Source organism: Drosophila navojoa, chromosome 5 (genome assembly GCF_054131105.1).
Source record: "Drosophila navojoa isolate 15081-1374.11 chromosome 5, UAZ_NAV_1.0, whole genome shotgun sequence".
In the NCBI taxonomy this organism is placed as follows: Eukaryota; Metazoa; Arthropoda; class Insecta; order Diptera; family Drosophilidae; genus Drosophila; species Drosophila navojoa.
The window spans coordinates 9,820,244-9,840,080 of NC_142893.1; the positions used below are offsets into that span (position 1 = coordinate 9,820,244).

At 42.4% G+C, this 19,837-nt stretch overlaps 5 protein-coding genes across 7 annotated transcripts in view; 2 read left to right on the forward strand and 3 right to left on the reverse strand.

Annotated features, from left to right (window-relative positions):
* Pkn (serine/threonine-protein kinase N) overlaps positions 1–5,628 on the reverse strand; it is a 43,241-nt gene extending 37,613 nt beyond the window's left edge. The window contains exons 1-2 of the mRNA XM_089260846.1: positions 5,445–5,628; positions 4,067–4,460 (exon numbers count right to left, since the gene is read on the reverse strand). Coding sequence (XP_089116972.1) covers positions 4,067–4,087 — 21 coding nt within the window. The 5' untranslated portion in view covers positions 4,088–4,460; positions 5,445–5,628. The remainder of the gene's footprint in view (positions 1–4,066; positions 4,461–5,444) is intronic.
* A 337-nt stretch (positions 5,629–5,965) lies between these two features.
* Positions 5,966–7,206, reverse strand: LOC108653093 (uncharacterized). The gene is made up of 3 exons (XM_018103409.3): positions 6,996–7,206; positions 6,190–6,935; positions 5,966–6,123 (listed from the first exon to the last, which is right to left on the reverse strand). The coding sequence occupies exons 1-3, from the start codon at positions 7,092–7,094 to the stop codon at positions 6,000–6,002; spliced, it is 969 nt and encodes a 322-aa protein (XP_017958898.1). The 5' UTR covers positions 7,095–7,206; the 3' UTR covers positions 5,966–5,999.
* Positions 7,207–7,448: 242 nt separating this feature from the next.
* On the forward strand, positions 7,449–9,556 carry Cog6 (conserved oligomeric Golgi complex subunit 6). The gene is made up of 2 exons (XM_018103393.3): positions 7,449–8,472; positions 8,533–9,556. The coding sequence occupies exons 1-2, from the start codon at positions 7,539–7,541 to the stop codon at positions 9,474–9,476; spliced, it is 1,878 nt and encodes a 625-aa protein (XP_017958882.1). The 5' UTR covers positions 7,449–7,538; the 3' UTR covers positions 9,477–9,556.
* A 991-nt stretch (positions 9,557–10,547) lies between these two features.
* Positions 10,548–13,466, reverse strand: Mad1 (Mitotic arrest-deficient 1). The gene is made up of 4 exons (XM_018103388.3): positions 13,218–13,466; positions 11,529–13,156; positions 11,194–11,468; positions 10,548–11,126 (listed from the first exon to the last, which is right to left on the reverse strand). Exons 1-4 carry the CDS (start codon positions 13,342–13,344, stop codon positions 10,919–10,921), a joined length of 2,238 nt encoding a protein of 745 aa, XP_017958877.1. The 5' UTR covers positions 13,345–13,466; the 3' UTR covers positions 10,548–10,918.
* A 3,074-nt stretch (positions 13,467–16,540) lies between these two features.
* Corin (corin serine peptidase) overlaps positions 16,541–19,837 on the forward strand; it is a 29,144-nt gene continuing 25,847 nt past the window's right edge. Inside the window, exon 1 of one of the 3 annotated variants that reach the window (XM_089261703.1) lies at positions 16,541–16,818. The gene's annotated coding sequence lies outside the window, so the exon portion shown is untranslated. Of the gene's footprint in view, positions 16,819–18,227; positions 19,664–19,837 lie in introns of those variants that run through there. The other 2 variants (XM_018103369.3, XM_018103368.3) reach the window with 2 other exon arrangements.

Consider the following 19,837-nt stretch of genomic DNA (forward strand, 5'->3'; position numbering starts at 1 on the left):
CATCTCCCAAGCAATGCACGGAAATCAAGTGAAATTTAAGTAAAGTGGAAAAGGAAAACAAAACAAAAAATAAATAAATAAAACAAATGCAAAGATCGAGGGGAAAAACTGCACAAAGAGAGGCCGCACTTTAATCAGTCTCCGGCAGCGAGATACACAGCTGCATCTGTTAGATAAACGAGCAACGGCAATCATGAGACGCAGATACAGATACAGATACAGATACAGATACAGATACAAAGACAAGTGCAAATGTCGCTCAGTGCGCAATTGCCAGGTAAAATGATCAAAATGAAATCGCTGGAAAATATTCAAAGAAAACAAAAACTTTAATCGATGTTTTTAGACAGAGCTTAGTGTACACATAATTACAGATAAAATCATAATCATATTTACAATAATATCATTACATAAAATATATCATGAAAATAATATACCATGTAAAATGTCATTAACCAGCAATAGCTTTATGTGATTTATGTTATTTTTAAGGCAACTCTGTTATCTGCTAACGTTTTAGCTATGCTAAGAGTCGAATTAACATACATGAACTCATTTATGTTAACTGCGCACTCGCTGTTAACTTGCTCTCTATGCTAAGCGTAGACTTAACATTACTTGAGCAAATTTACATAAAAGGCATCTATTATATTAATTCAGAATTTTTAATTATTTAAAATTAATTTTTAATTAAACTTTTAATGTAGTTATTTATTATTATTCATTAGTAGTTATTTATTTCATTAATAATGAATTTATAAAAACAATACCTTTTAATTGATATGCTTAGAGTGAAAACATGGAGCGCACGTTGGCTACTTGACCAAGTGCTGTTGAGCAGGCCAAAAGGCAGGCAGGCAAGAAGAACAACACATTAAACCACTTGCTGAATGCATTCTTGACCAAATGCAAACAGTCAAGTCAAAGTAGAAGTAGAAGTAGACATAGAAGTTGACTCTCTGACAGCCCTTGTGCCCTTTTTGTTTACACTGACGGCCTGTCAGTGGCCAAGACGTAGGCACACAGCCAGAACGGCAGATAGACAGAGACAGAGGGACAGTTGGGCAGACAGTTAGACAGTTGGACACGGCCAATGGACAGCAGTAGACAGTAGGCAGAAGACAGGCAGGCAGGACACGCGACACTTGACGTGCGGTCATCTTTACCCCTCTCTCTCCCTCTCTCTCTTTCTCTCTCTTTCTGTGGACACTGCAGAATGCGTTCAAGTATTTGCTAAGGCATTTTCCATTTGCAAATTTGTTAAACAAATTAACATTGCCAAGCATTTACAAAGAAAGAGAAGCCTCAACCAAGGTGGAAGCCACAGCAGGGAACAGCAGGAATCTGAACCTCAAACAAGGCCATATTGCTGGGAAATGCAATTAAAATGTTAATTGAATTATTATTACAGGACAAAACTGTGCGGCACAGTTAACAGAATTATGTTGTGCATTAAGTAGGACGCACCGTAATTAAAATGCAAATGTTAATGTAGACAAATAAATAGCATTATGTTAGAGCAACGTTTGCAGCTGTTAAAGCTGGAAAGTATAAATATAAGAAAACGTTGAATAAAAGGGCTCTGTTAGCTAACGCTCTGTTACATTACAGTCGATATAAGAGTAAACAAATTATGATTGCAAGCAGCTATCTGTGCTGTAAGAAGAGTACACTTAACATTAGATCATAAAATTAAATTTTGTTCTACCTTATTATGTAAAACAAGTGTAAACACATACTTTAGACCCTGCTAAATAGTTATTAAAAATACCCATTAAAGTTCTACTGTTATTATTCCAAACAAAAGCTGAGCCCAATTTTAGTTCCTCACGTATTTATAGCTCCATTAAGTGGGCTATTTTTAGAAACAGCACTTCAGACTCCAACTCTGCCATATACAGATGTATATATGTATATAGATGTCATGAAGTCCTTAAGGGTCTACTCGAAAGCTATTAAACGCTCAGCGAAGCGTATTAAACTTGGCCATTCCCTGTTAAGTAGCTGTGTGGCTGCGAAATGGATATATATGTATATATGTATGTGCATATGTATATGTATATGCATCGGAATCCATCCATCCATCCATTCAAACTGGCCTGACCCTGTTCTGGTGCACCACTAAAAAGAAACAAGATGTAGCTGGCAACCGGTTCTGAGAACTACAGGCATCCAGGCAGGCGCAGGCAGGCAGGCAGGCTAGCCCGCAGACAGCATCATCCAGCCGAGTGCAGCATGCAGCATGCAACGTGCAACTTGCAGTTGTTGCTCGCTTTCAGGTGCAAGCGGGCTATACAAAAAGCTGGCCAGCAGCTACTGCAAATGACATTCGGCTGCTGCATAATCTGGTTTTCTTTGATTTCCAAGGAAGCTTTCTATACCCTGTAGCTATAGAAAACCGACTTAACAAGGGTATAATGGACTGCTGGGTGAAGAGGAAAGTATATATAAGATCTTGCCATATCATAGCAGATCTATTGACAACAGAACTCTTTTGTGTTAGACTTGCTCAGCACTATTTACAGGGTATTCCTTAGTAAATTCGTCTATCTTGCTAATCTAGCCTAAATTATCATATTTAAGTTTTCACAAATAGATTTTGCCCTTATTTAACAATCACCATCTTTCCATTCAACTACAGGGTATCTCTTCGCTCTTCACTCTCAACTCGAGCTTCTCCTTTTGCATGCAATTCTTGTTCAGTTCGTGATTTGCATTCCGAAAAACACGATTTGAATTAAGGCCAATTGAATTTTTGGTTGACTGATGATTTTCACCTTCACAATTCACGGCCAATGACATGACCACGCCCACCCCAAACCACCAACGCCCCACCTGTAATGGCTGTGCTGCTCCAATTGGAAGGCTTTATTTATGTTGTTTTGTTATTATTTATGCGAATCGTTGCGATTAACAGCGAGCGAGCGAACGTGCTGTAAATCTGGATCGGGTTGCATTTACTGTTCAATTGATAAGCGCATTGGCTGCGATAAGACAGCTTCTCCTAATTGCCATCAATCCAATTACACACACACACACAGAGAGAAATAGAGCGACTTACAGTGAATCGTAAATATATTTGCTGCTATTAATAAACATGTTGTTTAATTTGTTGCTTTCAATTCAGATGCATGTCGTTTGTTCAGTGGGCCACGCACTTAAACCAATTGACATTTTGTGCACACACACACACACACATACATACACATACACATATGCACGCAAGTAAAATGCCCAACAAATATGTCAAATGATGTCATTTGTACGCTGTTAACGCTTTGAATAACACAATGTTTTATTCTAATTTGGAATTAATTTAGAGAATGGTCAAAATATAAAATTAATTACCTAATGCAAAGGAATTCCTAATGCTCTATGTAATAAAAAATAATAATATATGTGCACAAATTCCTCATAAAATATATGTTCAGCAATGTAACTTCTATATGTGTAAATGCATTTCTGACCGATAACATAATTATTTAAGACATCTGTTAACTAACAGAATTGCTTAAGAAATGCAGAGCTCTTCATCAACATAATTCCCTTAATATTTATACTATAATGCATTTAATTAGCAATGATTAAGCATGTTAACTGCAACTTAATAGGCCCATTACAAATCAAAAAATTTACTCAGATCCATTCATGTTAACTTCATGAAAAGTAACGTACTCATAACATTTGAATAATGGCTGGTTCGTCATCATGTCTGTTAGTCATGTTAGTCATGCTGTCTCAAAGGAATGATATGAAATGTTTTATATTTGTACAGCTATTCAGCTAGTCAGGCCAAGCAGGCACCAACAACAGGAAACATCCGGCGGGAAATGTTAAATGAAATGGCACATTAAGGATATGCCACAAGTAGCTGCGTCAGCTGAGCAGGAAACGGCCAGGCTTTCGTGCTTGTGTGTGGGACTCTTTGTGTGCGTGTGTGTGTGTGGCTGGCAACAGGTGTGCGTGTACTTTCGAACTAAATGTTAGCTGATAAAAACAAAATAACTACGGCTAAAAAAGAGCCAGCAACTGGCCATGTAATACGCTATCAACGGCGTCGACTCACCTGATAATACGAATCCGACATGTTTTTGTGTTGTAGTTGTTGCTGCTGCTGTTGTTACTAATGTTGTTGTTGTTGTTGTTGAATCACTCGTTAAGCGCTCTTGTTGTTTGCTGAATTTAGTATATCAGTTTTGTTGTTGCCCGCGTCAGAGTTGAGAGACACACACATATATATATAAGTATTAATACGCATATGCACGCACACACACAGACAGACGACCAACGCACGTCGCGTTCTTTCGTTTCGTTCGGTTTTTGTTTACTTTTGCTCCAAAAAAAAAAACTGTTGTCTATGTATGTAATATATATATTTGCCTGTTCACACTTCCAACTGTGCTTTTATAGCGAGCGAGCGCGCGCCCTCTCTCTCACACACACTCTCTTACTGGTATTTGCTATTGATATTGAATAGAACTTTCGTTGAGTTGTCGTTGGCGTTGTTGTTGTTATTATGGTAACATTGGAAATGCGACAACAAAGCAAGCACGCCAACAGGTGGCACAAACTAGCAAGAGCGAGATAGAGCAAACTAGCGAGTTAGCCTGACAATTGTTGCTCAAAACAAAAGCAAGCAGTGGGCGGTCTATTTTTTGCTAATATTATTCTGCATATTTCTGGCAATTTACACACAACATAACAATGATCAAGCGAACACTAAACTGCAGCTGAGGCTGCTGGGGAAGAGAGTGGAGTAGATGCACTTCCATAGAAATTAGCTTCAATTGAGCATTTTGTAGATGTAGATGCTATAAATAAGTAACAGTTAATGGGCAAGCGGGATGGGGCGATGCAGCGCCATAATCAACAAGCGAAGGAAGAAGAGCGGCAAGCGCAAGTGGCGGCAAAAAAAAGCTGTTCGCGCAGCTAAATGGAAATTTGCTGCTGCGCCCTGCTTGCTCCTTCTCCCTTGCACAAACATACACACACAAGCACACTGGAAGACAAGACAGATGGGCACAGTACCGGTTGCATTATAATGGCGTCTAAATAATGAGGCACCTTGAAATGAAAACACGGCCAAGATTGTTTAAACAATAATCGCAACGCACAAAAACAGCTTTGCACACACTCAAGCACACTCACACACAGAGCTGCATATGTGAGTACTTGGTATCTTTCGCATCTTCTTTATCTTATACAAAAATTTCACTCGTATTTGTACATTTTTTATAATTGTAATCTCGCTCTCGCTCACTCATACACGCACGCACACACACACATGCATACAAATTGCGCTGCTCAGATCAAATTCTTTGCCGTCTGCGCTTGTTGCTGTTGCTGCTGCTGCTGCGTTGTCGACATTTCGCTTCGTTTTCTTTGCTTGTTTTGTATGTTGAGTGCAAAAAAACATAATAACAAAACTAATATTAACCACGTACACTTTGTATTCAAATCATAACGCTTGTGTTAAGTGTTGTACTTGTAATTGTTGCATGCAATAAAATAGACACTTTGTTGAGTTTTTTTAAACGAAAAAATGTGAAATGGTTAAAAACAGAAAACGGCGACGACACGACGTTCGAGCATATAACCAGTGTGACCGCCAACACAGAACGTAAAAATTACCAGCAATTGCTTGTTTAAGAAATGACAAAAAATACCAACTAAAGCAGTTCGGTGATTTTAAATACCTTCAAATTATTTTTAAAATAGTACGGTATTCTTTGATAAGTTGTAGGATTAAAGTTATTTACAAAAATTTGTTTTAAACTTATTTTTGATTAGCTAATGACAGTTGACAGTTTATTTTGTTTTGCATTTTGCCGATAAACAGGGCTGTGTTTTTGAGTGCTCTACAGACGCTAGAGATGGCACTTTTTTAGCGATCGGCACGAAAGAAAGCTATGGCAATAAAGCTGACTAAAGATTGTATATGTATTATATCAAATGAAAGATTGCATTAAATATGTAAGGTTATTTATTTAATTTTTTGCTTAAACTGCTGGCTTCTTGGGCAACGAGCCGAATGCTGAAATAACGGTGCCCTTCGTGCCAGTCACGGTCGTAGTTAAGGCAGGTAACGTCGCCTTTGCGGCCGGCTGGTCCCACTTCGATTTGCTGCAGCAAACAAAAACAAAATTTAATTGGGGATTAATTGCATGGCAAGATCAGGGCAACACTTACCGCTTTTTGGCCTCCTCCTCTACTTTGCGAGCCAGCGCCGTCGCTTGCTCCACTTTGTCCATGTCCTTGCGATCCTTTTGCCGCTTGAGCATTTCAGTTTTTTGCACCGCCGACAACGCTTCGTAGTAGCTCTCCTCGCCCCACTGCAGCGGATCGTAGATTTCAGGCGGATAATTGGTGCCGAATTCATTGATGTCACAAAAACTGATTAACTTCTCATAAATGCTGGGATTACGAAACTCCTTGCGATCCTGTATAACACGATTCATATCCATATTCGTTTGCCTCATTTTCGTATACATTTTCGTGATCTTTGCCACCAGATCGGCTGGCGGCTGCCCCTTTGGCTCCGGCGGTAACTGAAATTTATATTTGGCATATTTCGGATCCTTCTCATAGCTCTCTGCCGTGCGATCGTCAGCGTTGTAAGTGTTGGAATCATCATCGTCATCCAGCTGCATGGGTGTCTCCGTTGCGCCTTCTACCTTGACAGTGCTTTTATCCTTGCCATTTTCATGCTGTTCGGTCTCCGGCTGCGAGCTGGCACTGTCACTGGAAGACTCTTCCTCACTGGAGGATTCCTGCGCACGATCTTCTTCCTCGTCAGAGATCAACGTGTCGTCCTGGTAGCTGACCAAGCGACGCACTTTCTTAGCGCGTTTCTTTTTCTTGTGTTTCTTCTCTGGTTCCGACTCCTGTTTAACTGGTGTTGCAGGCGTTGGTGTCGCCTGTTTTGGTATTATAACCTAGCAGAAATGAACATTTTATTTAATTTTAATACATTTTTGTTGATTAAAAACTTTTACCTGTGAAGCTGTTGAATTTTCAGAGTCTGGACTGGCATCGCCTTCGTTTTCAGAGTCCGTGTATTGTGCAGTCAAACTGGCCAATGCTGAATGACTCATTGTAGTTTACTTTGCCTTATTTTATTGCTGTTTAATAATATTTAATATTTTTCTTCAAATTTGTTTTCTTTTTCGATTTCACGACTTCATTGTAATTTGCCATTCACAGCGATGTGTCACAAAGCGAATCGTCTACTGTTTCTGCATTAAGTTGGCAGCACCTGTTTGAACAGCTGTAAAAGAGTGTACACGAGCTATGTGGAATTTGTTGTGCCTTTAGTTAATTCAATTATTACAATCAAAATCCATTTTTAGAAGAAAACATTGAAAGTATTATTAAGTAGTAAAGTTATATATTGTATATATATTATTAACGTAAATTGAGTACTGATATAAGCTATATTTATATATTAAAGAGCATACAACTTTCGCGCTACGTATATCAGAAATGTTACATCGTGTAAACGATATTTATTGTTGACGTTGCTGAATAGGAAAGAAAAGATGAGCGCAGCAACTGAGGAACAGGATCGCATACAAAAGCGCGTAAATAAGATACTGGAGACGCGTCTGGAGACAGACAAGGATACGCTAGATGCCCTAAATGGATTGTCCAGCTTTTTCACCGAAAACACTCTGCAAAATCGTCGCAATTTGCGTAGCCAAATCGAGCATCGTTCCGTCGGCATCAATCAGAATTTTCTGAAAGCGTTTCGAGAGGTCAAAGTTACGTTAGATGCCGTCTGCACGGATCTGGACACGATGGCCACATCGGTGCAAACCATGAAAACTGACCTGGAGACATCCAAGGCGCTGACCAAAGACCTCATCGAGCAGACCAACAAAATGCAAGAGGAACGCGAACGCCTCGAGGTGCATCAGCAAATCGCGCAGGCGTTCCTGGCGCGCTTTCAGCTCAGCGTGCCGGAGCATCAGTTGCTGTACGGCACGGCCAAGGATGCGCCCATTGTGCCTGAGTTCTTCAAGGTGCTGGATCGGGTGCAGTCCATCCACTCCGATTGCCGGCTGCTCATGCAGTGCGGCTATCAAACGGCTGCCCTGGACATCATGGAGGAGATGACGCTGCATCAGGAGGGCGCCCTGGAGCGCCTATATCGCTGGACCCAGAATCACTGCAGAAATTTGGAAAACAACGAAATCGGACCGCTGATCGTGGAGGCCATGAGCCGACTGCAGGACAGGCCCGTTCTCTTTAAATATGTCATCGATGAGTATGCGATCGCACGACGAGCTGTGCTCGTCCGCCAGTTCATTGAGGCGCTCACCGAGGGCGGCCACGGCGGCAATCCGAAGCCCATTGAGCTGCATGCCCACGACCCGAAGCGCTACATCGGCGACATGTTCGCCTGGCTGCATCAGAGCATACCCAACGAGAAGGAGAACCTGATGCTGCTCTTCAAGAAGTGCGACAAGCATGGCAAGAGATCAAAGTGCTTTTCTTCTGTTCCAGCATATTTTAATGTTTCCTCTCTTGCAGATATCTCAGAGCAGATGCAGAAGGCTTTGAGCTACATCGCCGATGGCGTCTGTCATCCGCTCAAGGTGCGCGTGGACACGATTCTGAGCTCCGAGCAGGACACCATCATACTCTTTACCATCTCCAATCTGTTGCGCTTCTATCAGCAGATCATGAAGCAGGTGGTGCAAGGCGGCAGCCTGGAACAGTGCCTCATCGAGCTGCAGCAGAGCAGCGAGCAGATCTATTTGAATGCTCTGGCGGCACAGGTGCGCAGCGTATTGCAGCGGCCAGCGGGTACGAGTTTGGCGCTAGAGCCACCACAGCGGGATCTGGTGCCGCCGGCAAGCGTTTCCCGGCTGCTCAACATACTGAAAGAGATCCTCTCGGTGGCCACCATGGTGGATGGCCGCCAGGCGGACATCACCAAGATCGTCACCTGTGTCATCGATCCGCTGCTGCAGTCGGTGCAGGAGAGCGCCGCCCACCTGCCCACCGTGGACATGGCCGTCTACCTGCTCAACTGTCTGTACCACATGCAGAGCACCTTGGCGGTCTTTGAGTACATGGATGAGCGCGTGGAGCGTTTGCAGGCGCAGTCGGACGCTCAGCTGGACACTCTGACCTCCGAGCAGGCCTCCTCGCTGGTGGCCAATCTCAATCTGGGTCCCATCTACACCATCCTGCAGAGCAACCAGACGAAAATCGAGACGAATCTGCTAAAGATTTTCATGTCCAAGATGGATGCATTCCTCGAGCTGCCCGACGTGCTGCTGCTGCCCCAGGTGCAGCTCATCATGTCCAGCGCCCATCGCAGCACCGTCCAGCGGCGCGCCTTCAATGTCATCGTGGCCATCTACAAGCAGATCTATGAGCGAGTCCACGATCCGGCGAATGGCTTCGAGCAGCCGGAGGCGCTGCTGCACCGGACGCCCGATCAGGTGGCTCGCATATTGACCAACTGATGAATGGCAGCCGAATGGCCTCAGCCTTCTGTTATTCGTATTTTTGTGTGTGTATTCCAATATATTGTATGACTACTGTAGTCCATTGTGGTTTACTGTGCCCATTGTGTGCCCACTTTGAGGCTTCCCTTTATTGTGCTTCGCTGACTGTGGCTACATTTGAAATGGAACTCGTGATTTGTGGTTGCTACTACAGTCTGTATTCGATTTGTGTGACGGCAGGGGACAGCTTGGGTCTGCTACAGTGAGCTCTAGCTAATACAAACTGAAGCTTAGTTTTATATGAAACACTTGAGTTGCTTTTGCTACTACAGTCTGTACTCGATTTGTGTGGCTCTAAAGATAACTTGGGGCTGCTACAGTGAGCTCTAGCTAATGTAAACTCAATTGTAGCTTGATATGTTGATTGAGCTGTCCCTTTGATTACTCGTACTTTGTCTACATGTCTTACTCATGCTTCACTGTAGTTTTGCTATATGTATTACATTGTATAACTATGGATATATGCAATATATGTGTAACAGCTCTTACTTCCTTGGCTGTACTTCTTAGCGAAGCTCCACAGTGAAGTGCATAACGTGGCTAGTTCGTCTTAGTGAACCTTTACTGTACCACTCTTAGAAAATGCAGCTGAATTGTATTACAATTATGTATATGACATACAACTTTAACTTTACATCAATTGTACACCACCACTGGTTCCTCCCAGCGAAGCTCTACTGTATCTTCAATTATAATTGTCGGCAAAGCAAGTGCCAAGCGTATTTAAGCTTCGTTCCGCCTCACCCACAGCGTTTTCTTTGATTTGCTTTTCCATTTGTTGTTATTCTAAATGCACAATAGGCTCTAGAAGCTGATATATATATAATATATTATATATATATGCACACATATAGGGTATATATATGCTATAATCGCCTGCTCTCCATCTTCTGTCAATTGTGCAAAACGCGCGCTTATCACAGCCGAGCCGCGCCGAGCCCTAGGCGAAGGCGACAGAAGAAAAGAAAATAATTCACAAAAGCTTTTGCTTAAAATTAGTTATAAATAAATAAATAAACAAATGCAATAATTTGTTGTTGTCCACATTTATCACGAGGCGAAATCTCTTGAGCGCGTCATTAGTTATAAAATATTTTGACATCGTTTTTATCGCGCGTTAACAATTAAACAATATTTTGTGGCTAAAAGCGCGTTCGCAGTGCCATTTCAGCTGGCCATAAACTGAGAACTCGGCGTCGGAAGTTTTTATCTACGAGACATAAAATTCCCAAATATACAGTGAAAACTGCCTATCGCGACGCAGCGGAAGCTGGGAACTAAACATATTCGAATCGTGTGTACATCAACTTATATTATTGCTAAAACTAAGCTACAAGTTTTTATAATTAAGTATACCGAAATGGTGTGTGTGTGCGTGTGTGTGTTTATGTGTGTTTGCTTTAGTTAATTGTGACTGTGGCACGCTGGAAGAGCTCCAAGGTGAGCGCCGCAAAGAAAGCGGGAAATGAATTATTTGCTGCCAATTGTTGATCGATGGCCGGCTTCAATGTCTGTGAATAGGGCGACTCCAGCAGAGCCAAGCAATTCGATTCATTCAGGCTAATGGACAGATAGTCATCCGGACTCTCGGCATACATGCTCGAAATGCTAATCAAATAGAGAATTACATATATAAGATCATGTAGTTTAGAAATATCTCTCTCGAGAGACCCACCGATAGTGACTGTTGGCGCCCACGCGATCGATGCGGTAGCCCAGCAGCATATAGCAAACATCGCGAAACTCTTTGCTGGCCGCCTTGAAGCACTCCTTCATCTTCTTCATTTTGCCGTTGGCCGAGTCCAGTTCGGCGCGCAGCTGATTGAATTCCTTGAAATTCAGTGTCATGCCGCCGCCGGCATTGGTGCTGCTGCAGGTCTCATTGAAGCGCGCCTGTGTCTGTTCCTGATCCTCCTCCAGCTTCTTGTTGCGACGCTTCAGACGCTCAATCTGCATATGGGAAATAACTGTAAGTTCTGGCTTAAGATAGTTAGATAGTTTTCGACTCACCTCTGCCTGCAGCTTTTCCACCACATTCTTGGTGGCCTCGTATGCCTGCGCGGCGGGATTATCGCTGATATGCAGCACCTTGTAGTTGACCATGTTGAAGTCGCCGCGCAGACAACGATGCTCCATCTCCAGCTCCAGTTCGTCCTTGCGCCGTCTCAGACGCTCGTTCTCCATGCGCAGCGCGTCCAGCTCTCGCTTCACGCCATCGTAGCCGCTCTCACTGATGGGCGGATCATTGAGGGACTCCTGCTGTCGCATCGATTGCATTTCCCGCTCGAGCGTTGAGCACATCTCCTTGTAACCGCTTAGGGTGCGCTCCAGCACCTCGACACGATAGCGCACCTGCACATCGTTGGTCATCTCGGCGGTGCTCGCATTCGTCATATTGAGATCTTTGTCGAAATTGTCGAGCAGCTGCTTATAGAAATCGCGCTCCTTGCACACAATCAACAGCTTGCGCTGCAGTCGCTCGCGCAGGCTCTTGTGGCGCTTGAGCACCACATTCATTTCGTCAATGTTCTTCAGGTAGACGGCGCACTTCTGCTCCAGCTCGCGCACCGATGTCTGCAGCTGTTTGGTGTCCAGGGCGGCGGTGCTCTTCTCTGCGGTGCGCACAATGTCGTCCTGGAGCAACTGCTCGATGCGGGTGCGCAGCGCCATGGGACTGACGAGCGTATTGGCCAGACAGTGATCCTGGGCAATTTTCACCCACTCCTTCAGCTCCTGCTCCACATGCGTCAGCTTCACCTGCAGTGCAGCTGCCTCGGCACGAGCGCCCTCCTCCCGATCCAGGCGCGTCTTGTAGTCGTGCACCTGTTCCTCCAGCAACAATTTGTCCCCAATCAACGAATTCAAGTGCTTGTTGTGCGCACGCAGGCGCTCCAGCTCGGTTTGCAGCTCTGGCACACTGAGCAAGCGGGCCTGCGATGTCTTGGTCACCTCTTTCCAGTCGGCATAGGATTGAATTTCGTATTCCAGCTCCTTGATGCGCGCATTTGCTGTTGTCAAAGTCTGTTGCTGCATTTCGTAGTCCAGCTGCAGCTTCTCGTAGTTGGCTGCGGTGTCTTTATATTCATCATGACGCTCTTTGATGCTATCGAGCTCCTCCTGAGTTACTCGCAGCTGCAGCTCGGCCCGCTCGCACATTCTCTTGTATTCGCTCAGCTCATTGTTGATGCAGTGCTGCACTTCCCGTGCATCCTCCTCCATTTGCGCCCTCTCCTGCTCCACACGACTGAGCGCCGTCTCGTATTTGAGTTTCTGTTGGGCTGCTTCGGCGACCAAACGATTCGCCTCCTGCCGAGCGCTGTGCTCTCTCTTTCGTACCACCTGCAGCTGCTTCTCCAGCTCGATGACCTTGTTGCTCGTGTAGTCGCATTGCTCTTTGAGTGCTTGCGCCTTGCTTTCGGCCAAAGCCAGCTCGGCTCGATGCTCCTTCGCCTGCTGTGCCAGTTGATCTTGCAGTTGATTTATTATCGCCTTCGACTCGATGAGTTCGGCGCGCAGTTTGCGTGTCTGCCAAGGGCCCACGGGATCCGTAAAGGAATTATTCAGCGATGTATTACTGGCATTGAGGCTGGCATTCGCTGAACTGGTGTCCAGGCTATCGATGCGTCGTTTCTTTGGCACTTTTGTAGACGAGACATTCATTTACTTTACTTTCAATATATTTTTCGCTCTTCTTCTTACCTGTGACAGAGTCTTCGGTAAAAGACATGGAGAGCCGGTCGAAGCTGAGCTTCTTGGGCGCAGAGTGTGTAATACTATCATTGAAGCGTGCCATTATATTGTCTAAGCTACTTCGTATTTCTTCCATTTTTACTATTTATTTAATTTTTTATAAATAATTTTCAAGCTCGCTGTGTGTATAAAAATTTTGTTGCTGAAAGCAGTATTAGCTGTGGCGGCAGACCGATATACACTCGATATATGACCGCTTCAATCAATAACTGCAAACGGTACTGCCAGCAGATTTTAGTATAGGAAAATGCTGAAAGTAAAGCAAGTTGGCAGCACCACTATCAGTCCATGGCGCTAAATTTAAAAAACAATAATGTGCATAAATATATTAGCTTTGATATATTATTTCACTTTCGTGTGAACAACCATTATGAGTAATTGCATCATTAGTTTTATGTATAACGAAACATTTCAATCATTTTAAATAAGCTAGCACAAAAATAAAGTGATAAAATTTGCGCCTATGATTTATTTGAGTTAGCCTCCCACTCCGTGCTGCGTGTGTGTGAGTGAGTGAGGCGGAGTGTGTACGTATGTATGCCTCTGTTAGCCCATGAAAAATGAGCGCATTAAATTTTATGATATTGTTTGGGCCTGTCATCAACTTTGGTCCAGAGCACACACACTGTACTCACTCTCTGTCGTACACATATACACACGCACACGCCGCCATACGTACGGACGACAAACAAGTGGCAAAGTTCAAAGTCAAACAATAACACTTTTCATAAACAAAAAACCCAGCACACATACACGCACCGATATATGTAAATATGTATGTATGTATGTGCATGTAACTGTATATGTGCTCAGCTCATATGAATTTGCTCAAATTTCTTTCTTTTACAGTTACCTGCGCCCATGCTCTAAAGTCGACTACAACAAAAATTTTCATATTGAAAGTTGGCCAAAGCGAAAAAGAAGAAACAAAAACAAAAAATAAAACGAAATTGACCTGTACCAAACAGGGATGCCAGTTTAGCCAGGCTTCAGGCTAGATAAGACTAAAGAACAGAAAAATGGCTGTATATGCCATCTAATAATTATAAATATTGTTTTACATAAGCTATTTAGCATATAAGCATTTAGCCTTATCGATTATACATATATGTATGTATATTCGATTTAACTATGTGTGCTTGTTTGCCTCTTCGGCATGTCTCTTCGTAGGTATATACATATGTACATACCTGTCTCTCTGACCGTTTCGCTGTCTATCTCACAATGTGGCTCTCCGTATGTCTCTCTGCCTGTCTACCTATGTATGTAACTGCAGAAGATCATACAGGTCTATATGTATGCAGCAGTAGTCATTTGGTATTTATATTTAAGTAAAACGAAGCTCGAATGCTCGCAGCAGCAGAGAGTGTTCCCATAAAAGCTCGACTGCAACGATGTCTACCTGGCGCCGGACTCAGCATTTGAGAGCGATTTAGTGGTTGAGTGACAGTCGATCTATATAAAGGGTGGCAGCTGAAGCATTTCTTCAGTCGTTTAGAGCTGTTGGGGGTCAGTAGTTCAGTGCAGTAAAGTGAAGTAAAGCAAAGCGCAGTCAGGAAATACTTCGAGCGAATATTTAGAGGAAAGAATTGGAGGAAACACTAGAGGAATGACTTGGAGGATTAAATTAGAGGAAAGACTTGGAGGAAAGACTTAGGAAAAGTAGAGAAATAACCTATGGGAAATAATAAAATTGGCTAGTTTCTTCATCCAACAGAATTGCAAAATTAAAAGCCAGCAAATGAATCTATTTTGTATGCCAAATAATTATGTTTGATTTTTTGACAAGCAAAAAGAGGTCACTGCAAATAATTTGTTAATTGTATTTGCTACTTTTCGTGTGCTTTCTTCTAGTCCGTTATGCTAGCATTTTTGTCGTAGCTGTTTACCCACAATCCAACTTATTTCTGAGCCCAGCAGCCGACAGCACTGCCAAGCGCAGCGCGAGCTGTCGCCTAAGCCCACGCATACACAAAGGAGAGGCGAGCATTGAATAAAAGTTTGCTGTCTGCGTTTTGTTCAAGCACTTTAGTGCGCAGTTTATGTGTTGATTGTGTATGAGTAGGGGTGTATTTGTGTGTGTGTGTGGTACGTGGGCTTAACTTTTTGCTCGTTGAGCACTTTATCAAAGCTTAGCACCTGACAATTTGCCATGAAACATGCGGCCATTTCTTTATTTCGTTCTCTTAACATACGCACAAGAAATCAACACGCCTTTGCATGCGTGTGTGTGTGTGTCTGCGAGTAAGTGGTGAGTATGTATGAGTATGTAATGAAATGATATTGAGTGCTTTTACTTTTGTTCTTTCATGCGGCTTTGTAGTCGATGTTGTTGCTGTTGTTGGCGATGCTGCTCATTCTCTTTGTGGTGTACATCAATGTCACCGCTGCAGCTTAGCGGACAAGTCCCTTTACCTTTTAATTAAATTAAAGCCGATTAGATGTCACTCACCCCGCGGACTAACTTGTGTATCCTTATCGGGGGCTCAAGTGCGTTTTACGCTGCCGTTGGCATTTTATGTTTTAGATGTTTTTCATCAGCTGCGGTCCAATTTTCCAACTACTTAACATATTTTATTGCTTTGTTAATGTGAAAAGAGCTTTCTCTTCTCTCTCTCCCATTCACTATCTTTTAAAATCCAGCCGAGTGCAATATTAGTTTGAAGCTGTGATTAACAAGGCAACTGTTGCTATATTAATATGAAAGAAGCGCAAAGCAGTGATTGCTGAGTCTTTTAACAGTGTAGCCTGGTATGCTAATTTGCTCCAATTGCTCTGTTAGTGCTGTAATGCATTTCTACTTAATATGTGCTTGCGCTATGTTAAATAGTTACAGAGCGTTGCTATGTAAATTTGTTCTAATTGCTCTGTTGACGGTACATAAGCTGTACTTTGCTTTGCATGGGAAGAGCGCAAAGCAGCTTCTCCTATGTTAAAGTGCACTAATTGATTTTTAATCTTGAAAATTAAATTCTGCACAATTTTAAATGCGTATTAATAATTAATGCGTAATTAATTTATTTATTTAAATATTTTTCCTCAGTATTTTAAAGTTTTTCATTCAATTTGAACTATCTATTAATATATTCACACCGTTTTATTATTTTTCCATTTTATTTGCATTTGCCAGTTGCAGGATTTTCCATATAAATGCCACTTATTAACGCCACATTGCTTCGCACAAACAAACACACACAAACGCACATACACACGCGCTCTCTTAAACACTCACACATACACAGGACATGCAACAGGCGAAACTTGCTTATGGGTTTGTTTTTTCCAGGGGGCGGTTTGTTGTTCGTATTTGTAAAGCGACGCTTCCTAGAATTTCCGCTGACTCACAATCGAGCGTTCGCCACAAAAATCTGAATAAATTTCCAGCGTGACACAGAAAAACGCAACTCCAACTGGATGGAATTTTCATGAGGCACGCCAAAAGTCCCTGGCACTAAAAGACCTTCAGAGCTGTCTGTCCGCGAGCTTAAGTTGGCATTCATTCCGCAGCTGCACTCCGGTCTAGTCGCGCAGTTACCCTCCCAGGCAAAGGGTAAGTCGATTTGCACTTAGTTCGTGTTTGGCATTTGATCCATGGTGAGAGCAGCCGTCACCATATGATTGATAACTGTGCTTATGGTGCTGCTGGTGCAGAGTCCGTGAAACGTTTTCAGAGATAGTGGAACAGTTCTCTAGTTAGCTTAAATCTCCACGATTTAAAATGCACTCACACACACACACACACACACACACACACACACACACACACACACACACACACACACTCCTCTCTAGCATTTCAAATGCACCTGTTAACCGTTTGGAAAATTTATGACTTCCTAGTCACAGCACTTGGACCGAAGCCTCACACAAACACACGCGCGCGCTTGTTTCGCCTCTCTTGGCATCTCTGCCCCTTTCTCAGTGTCTCTCTCTATGCACATTACACATTTCCTCTCCTTGCCTAGTTGCCATTGTCTGCCAGTCTGCACTTTGCTATTGTTTTTGCTCAACGGTGAATAACGATAAACGACGTACACAGACACATGCAAAGAGGAAGAGCCGTTTAGATGCTCACGTACGCCCACTTCCACAAAGTGTTAAGCTGCCAAGTGCAAGGACATGCACATGCTTGCAACCAAATGCATTGGCATCCATGTGCGTGTCTGGGTGTGAGTGTGGGCAATAAATAAAATCAACAATGGCTAATTGCAAGCACAGCCTTTTATATAAACAAGCACACAAACGTATGAGGACCAAGAGACACGTGAATGAAATGCATTATGCATTATGCAAGTTTCAAAGCGCCTTATTATCGTTCATATAAATACCCTGTATACAATTCTGTTAAAAGTATACGAACATTGACTTTATTTTAAATCTTACTATTTCACTAACCTTGGTGCCGCTTAAAATAATTGTATGCTCATGCTAAAATACTTTTCTATTCACTTGTCAATCTATATACCCTTTAATCCATCTCGATTCCATGGCAGTCAAAAGGGCCCGGCAGAGCCTTTCACTTTCATACTAGCAGCGGCTGACACTGCTGCTAAGGAGTGTGCCAGAATGTGGTGAATTTTGTGAGAGAGAGCTACAGAGCGCTCTCAGCACACACACATTCAAAGCAAGTTAACACACATAACCGGCCCCGGCAGCAGCAGCTGCTGTATAAAATACAATGCATGCCAACAGGCGCGCAAAAGGTACGAAACTCACCAGCTTAAGAGAGCGTTTAGCAATTTTATCGATATATCGTTTACATCGATGCATACTTTGGCGCAAGTTTACTAAGTAGCTTAAACGGCAATTTTCAATAACTAGTTATAGTCATTTGAATATTATAAGTTAATAATATGTTTATTAACAGATATGGAAGGCACAGGGTGTAAGAAGATATACAAGGTTACCAACATTTTAAAATTATTGCTAAATTATTATTGTCACTTTTTGAAAGACAAAGTCTATCGTTTGGTTGTTTGCTGTCACCTTGTGTTTATCGATGTGTGGATTTACTTTGCTACTGTGCGCGCTCTTCCATGAATTTGTAATTGAAATGGCCGCGTCGCGACGAAGTGCTTGCAGTGCGTAGGCGGTTGTCGTAGACTGACGTCGTGGCCATAGCACGTGCTACGAGTGCGGTGCGTGCAACGGTGCCACCACCATCAACACCAATACTATAACAACAGCAGCAGCAGCAATCGTAGTAACAACAACAGCAGCAACAGCAACAACGAGAACAACAACAACAGACAAACGACCGCAGTAGCAGCAGCAGCAGTAGCAGCAGCTGAAGCTAGAGCTGACTGAAGCTGTAGCTGAAACCTGAGGCCGTAGCAACAACAACAACGTGGAGTAAAGCAAAGCAAAATCACAAATAACGGCACTTAAATATCAAGCGCATGGCGAATTATGAAAAAAAGTAACGGCCAAAGTTGACTTTGCATTTGTAAAATGAAATCGAGGTGAAACAAAAATGAAGAAAAATCAAAATCAAAGACAAAAACAATTAAATTGACTTGCATTTCTAAAAATTAAATCAAAGTGAATAATTATAAAAAAAAAAAAAAACAATAATAAAAACAGATGTGACTAGAACTTAATGACATGTTTGAGTGTGTGACAATAAATTAGATTTAAGTAAACAATTTGCACCTTGTTATTTGCACCAGTCAAAGACTAAACCAATCGACGCTGACAATAAGCAACAGCAAAAAATTAAGTTAATTATATTTATTGATAAAAATCAAATTTATATACATATAGACAATTTTACATAAATTGAATCAAATTGAAGGTGTCGAAAAGAAGCAAAACGTAAATGCCATTTACGCAAATAATACTAAACAAAGAATAAAGCATAACACAAAAGAAGAGGCAGAGCCAACCAAAGAAGAAGAAGAAGAAGAAGACGGAGGCTGGCAGCAGCCGAAGCCCACAAAACGCAAACAGGATACTTAAAATATCAAGGCAAATACATACAAAAACCACATACATACAAACGTTCACACTCACGCTGTTTGCACAAGTGTGTGTGTGTGTGTATGTGTCTGCGGCTCGACAACTAAAAATATATTGTGCGCTTCATATTTTTGGATTCGACTTCAGTTGTTGCCCCTTTGCGACGTTGTTGCTGGGTCGCTGCTTCTTGGATTTTGTAAGCAAAGCACGAAATAAATATATATAACAACATCTACAACAACAAGTACAACAACAACTAAGGTGTTTTTGGCCCGTGGCGCGACAGGCATAAAGCAAACAGCAACAGACTTTGCCAGTGTTAGATGCCAAACGCTTCAGCTGAACAGAGATTGATGCTGCCAGTCAACGCACAAACAACAACAACAACAAGAGCATACGACAACCGCCAAGCTGACTACAAACAGTAATTGAGATATGTAAGTAAAAACAAAAAATATATATAGAGATGTATGTATGTATGTAAGACAAGTAAAAAGTATGTGTGAAGTTAACACGAAATAAATTTAGCGTAGCATACTTTTTGGGGATTGCAAAAATTGGCTAAAATGAGACTTGAAATTGGAAAGAAATAAGCTTATGTTATATTTTGA